At 41.3% G+C, this 5,147-nt stretch overlaps 1 protein-coding gene across 1 annotated transcript; it reads left to right on the forward strand.

Annotated features, from left to right (window-relative positions):
- The first annotated feature begins 3,516 nt into the window (after positions 1-3,516).
- Positions 3,517-4,612, forward strand: OR7A126 (olfactory receptor family 7 subfamily A member 126). Its single transcript, XM_015471935.2, has one exon. The coding sequence runs from the start codon at positions 3,547-3,549 to the stop codon at positions 4,513-4,515; it is 969 nt and encodes a 322-aa protein (XP_015327421.1). The 5' UTR covers positions 3,517-3,546; the 3' UTR covers positions 4,516-4,612.
- Positions 4,613-5,147: the final 535 nt, after the last annotated feature.

Raw genomic sequence — 5,147 nt, forward strand, 5'->3', positions numbered from 1 at the left:
AGCTTTCTTCATAGTTCAACTCTCACAACCATATATGAACACTGGAAAAACCATAGCCTTGACTACATGGACCTTTGTTGGCAAAGTAATGTCTCTGCTTTTCAATATGCTATCTAGGTTGGTCATAACTTTCCTTCCAAGGAGTAAGCATCTTTTAATTTCATGGCTGCAGTCACCATCTGCAGTGATTTTGGAGCCCCAAAAATTAAAGTCTGACACTGTTTCCAATGTTTCCCCATCTATTTCCCATGAAGTGATGGGACCAGATGCCATGATCTTCGTTTTCTGAATGTTGAGCTTTAAGCCAACTTTTTCACTCTCCTCTTTCACTTTCATCAAGAGGCTTTTGAGTTCCTCTTCACTTTCTGCCATAAGGGTGGTGTCATCTGCATATCTGAGGTTATTGATATTTCTCCCAGCAATCTTGATTCCAGCTTGTGCTTCTTCCAGCCCAGCGTTTCTCATGATTTACTCTGCATATAACTTAAATAAGCAGGGTGACGATATACGGTCTTGATGTACTCCTTTTCCTATTTGGAACCAGTCTGTTGTTCCATGTCCAGTTCTAATTTTTGCTTCCTGACCTGCATACAGGTTTCTCAAGAGGCAGGTCAGGTGGTCTGGTATTCCTATCTCTTTCAGAATTTTCCACAATTTATTGTGATCCACACAGTCAAAGGCTTTGGCATAGTCAATAAAGCAAAAATAAATATTTTTCTGGAACTCTTTTGCTTTTTCTATGATCCAGCAGATTGTGATGGCTGGATAGCATCACCAACTTGATGTACAAGAGTTTGAGTGAACTCCAGGAGTTGGTGATGGGCAGGAGGGCTGGCATGCTGCAGTTCATGGGGTCTCAAAGAGTTGGACATGACTCAGCGACTGAACTGAACTGAACTGAGCAGATGTTGGCAATTTGATCTCTGGTTCCTCTGCCTTTTCTAAAACCAGCTTGGACATCTGGAAGTTCTTGGTTCACGTACTGCTGAAGCCTGGCTCAGAGAATTTTGAGCATTACTTTACTAGCGTGTGAGATTAGTGCAATTGTGCAGTAGTTTGAGCATTCTTTGGCATTGCCTTTCTTTGGGATTGGAATGAAAACGGACCTTTTTAAGTCCTGAGGCCACTGCTGAGTTTTCCAAATTTGCTGGCATATTGAGTGCAGCACTTTCACAGCATCATCTTTCAGGATTTGAAATAGCTCCACTGGAATTCCATCACCTCCACTAGCTTTGTTCATAGTGATGCTTTCTAAGGCCCACTTGACTTCACATTCCAGGACGTCTGGCTCTAAGTGAGTGATCACACCATCGTGATTATCTTGGTCATAAAGATCTTTTTTGTACAGTTCTTCTGTGTATTATTTTCACCTCTTCTTAATATCTTCTGTTTCTGTTAGGTCCATACCATTTTTGTCCTTTTTTTGAGCCCATCTTTGCATGAAATGTTCCCTTGGTATCTCTAATTTTCTTGAAGAGATCTCTAGTCTTTCCCATTCTGTTGTTTTCCTCTATTTCTTTGTGTTGATCGCTGAGGAAGGCTTTCTTATTTCTCCTTGCTAGTCTTTGGAATTCTGCATTCAGACGCTTATATCTTTCCTTTTCTCCTTTGCCTTTTGCTTCTCTTCTTTTCACAGCTAATTGTAAGGCTTACTCAGACAGCCATTTTGCTTTTTTCATTTCTTTTCCATGGGGATGGTCTTGATCTCTGTTTCCTGTACAATGTCATGAACCTCCATCCATATTTCACCAGGCACTATATCAGATCTAGTCCCTTGTATCTATTTCTCACTTCCACTGTATAATCAAAAGGGATTTGATCTAGGTCACACCTGAATGGTCTAGTGGTTTTCCCTACTTTCTTCAATTTAAGTCTGATTTTGGCAATAAGGAGTTCATGATCTGAGCCACAGTCAGCTCCCAGTCTTGTTTTTGCTGACTGTATAGAGCTTCTCCATCTTTGGCTACAAAGAATATAATCAGTCTGATTTCGGTGTTGACCATCTGGTGATATCCTTGCTTAGAGTCTTCTCTTGTGTTGTTGGAAGAAGATGTTTGCTATGACCAGTGCATTCTGTTGGCACAACTCGATTAGCCTTTGCCCTGCTTCATTCCATATTCCAAGGTCAAATTTGCATGTTACTCCAGGTGTTTCTTGTCTTCCTACTTTTCCTTCCAGTCCCCTATATTGAAAAGGACATCTTTTTTGGGTGTTCATTCTAAAAGTTATTGTAGGTCTTCATAGAACCGTTCAACTTCAGCTTCTTCAGTGTTACTGGTTGGGGCATAGACTTGGATTACTGTGATATTTAGTGGTTTGCCTTGGAAACGAACAGAGATCATTCTGTCATTTTTTAGATTGCATCAAAGTACTGCATTTCGGACTCTTTTGTTGACCGTGATGGCTACTCCATTTCTTCTAAGGAATTCTTACCTGCAGTAGTGGGTATAACGGTCATCGTAGTTAAATTCACCCATTCTGGTCCATTTTAGTTTGCTGATTCCTAGAGTGTCAATGTTCACTCTTGCTATTGCCTGTTTGACCACTTCCAATTTGCCTTGATTCATGGACCTAACATTCCAGGTTACTATTCAATATTGTTCTTTACAGAATCAGATGTTGCTTCTATCACCAGTCTCGTCCACAACTGGGTATTGTTTTTGCTTGGCTCCATCCCTTCATTCTTTCTGGAGTTATTTCTCCACTGATCTCCAGTAGCATATTGGGCACCTACCAACCTAGGGAGTTCCTCTTTCAGTATCCTATCATTTTGCCTTTTCATACTGTTCATGGGGTTTGCCATTCCCTTCTCCAGTGGACCACATTCTGTCAGACCGCTCCACCATGACTTGTCCGTCTTGGGTGGCCCCACATGGCATCGTTTACTTTCATTGAGTTAGACAAGGCTGTGGTCCATGTGATTAGATTGACTAGTTTTCTGTGATTATGGTTTCAGTGTGTCTGCCCTCTGATGCCCCCTCACAACACCTACCATCTTACTTGGGTTTCTCTTACCTTGGACTTGGGGTATCTCTTCACAGCTGCTCCAGCAAAGTGCAGCTGCTGCTCCTTAGCTTGGACGAGGGGTACCTCCTCACCACCACCCCCCTGACCTTGAATGTAGAGTAGCTCCTCTCTGCCCTCCTGGGCCTGCACAGCCACCACTTTTTTAATTTACTGACGGGGCGGGGTATGTGTGCAGGGGCGGCAAGAATACTGGAGTGGGTTGCCATTCCCTCCTCCAGGAAATCTCCCTGAGCCAGGGATTGAACCCAGGTCTCCTGCACTGTAGGCAGATGCTTTACCATCTGAACCACTAGGGAAGTTACATTTCTCATGACAACAGTAGAATGCATGATTTCTTTGGGAATATGCTGAGAATGGGTCAAAAATGCCCAGGTAGAGATGAAATAGAACTTTTCTAAACACAAGATATTAAAATTAATTTATTGAGAGCAAAATAGAAATTGCATTATGTGAGTTATGCTAATTTGTGTGAACATTACTCATGTTATTTTCATTTTTCCTGGTAGTCACCTCCACCACATGGAACCAGGTAACAATACACAATCTTCGGAACTTTTTCTTCTGGGATTCTCAGAGGATCCAGAATTGCAGCCCCTCATCTTTGGACTTTTCCTCTGCATGTACCTGATCACTGTGTTTGGAAATCTGCTCATTATCCTGGTCATCATCTCTGACTTCCACCTTCACACTCCCATGTACTTCTTCCTCTCCAACTTGTCCTTTGTAGACATCTGCTTCACCTCTACAACCATCCCAAAGATGCTGAAGAATATCGAGAACCAGAGCAAAGTCATAACCTATGAAGGCTGCATCGTCCAGGTGTATTTTTGCATATTCCTTGCAGGATTAGATGACTTCCTCCTGATAGTGATGGCCTACGACCTCTTTGTGGCCATATGCCACCCCCTGCACTACACAGTCGTCATGAACCCTCGGCTCTGTGGACTGCTGGTATTGGTGTCCTGGATGGTGAGTGCTATGCATTCCTTGTTACAAAGTTTAGTGGCTTTGCAGCTGACTTTCTGTACAAAGGTGGAAATTCCCCAATTTTTTTGTGAACTCAATCAGATGGTCCAACTTGCCTGTTCTGACACCTTTCTTAATAACATGGTGATGTATTTGGCATCAGTGCTACTAGCTGGTGGGCCGTTTGCTGGTATCCTTTACTCTTACTCTAAGATAGTCTCTTCCATACGAAGAATCTCATCAACTCAGGGAAAGTTTAAAGCATTTTCCACTTGTGCATCTCATCTCGCAGTTGTCTTTTTATTTTATTGTATGAGCCTAGGAGTGTACCTTAGCTCTGCTGCTACACACAGCTCACACTCAAGTGCAATAGCCTCCGTGATGTACACTGTGGTCACACCCATGCTGAACCCATTCATCTACAGTCTGAGGAACAAAGACATAAAGAGGGCTCTGAAGAGAGTCTGTGAAATAGTAGGTATAAAAAGGCCAATTGTCCTGGGGCAGATGAAGTGCCCTTGACTGCATTGCTCAGAGCCTGAGAAACAGTAATTGTGACACTTTCCTCAGTGTGGAATAAAATTTGCTACTTCTACTTATTTCCTTGGATGTCCATTTTTATAAAAATTCAACTTTTCTATACAATCTCAGTTACTCACATCATTAAACTTTCTTTTCATTCTATCATTTAGGTATTTTTTTTAAGTTGTGCTTTTTTCTACTTCAAAATTTTCCAAACTTTGAATATGAAATATTTGGGCATTTCTATTTTTTATGGGTGACACGAGGAATAATACTTTCTTAAATGACAGATGTCATCCTGAGTAATTTTTGCGTTGCTTTGGAAACAAATGTTATGAGATATATTACTAATGTAAAAAAGTGTACAAGTGAAATCCAAGGCAATTTATATAATTTTATAAGAGGGTTGACTGAATCAGAGGGTGTGGAGCTATGTATAAGGAAGATTGATTGCAATGTTACAGGCAAATTTTCAATTGCACAAGGTGCCATTGCTCCAAACGCTACATTATTCAAGGGTCAAATATTTCTATATGTATAGTGTGTGTATATATCTCATGATCAAAGATGATGCACTAGAGAGCTTGGCTGCCTATCCAGTCATGTGGTTCAGTTCACAATTTGTGAAAACA

Source organism: Bos taurus, chromosome 7 (assembly GCF_002263795.3).
Source record: "Bos taurus isolate L1 Dominette 01449 registration number 42190680 breed Hereford chromosome 7, ARS-UCD2.0, whole genome shotgun sequence".
NCBI lineage: Eukaryota > Metazoa > Chordata > Mammalia > Artiodactyla > Bovidae > Bos > Bos taurus.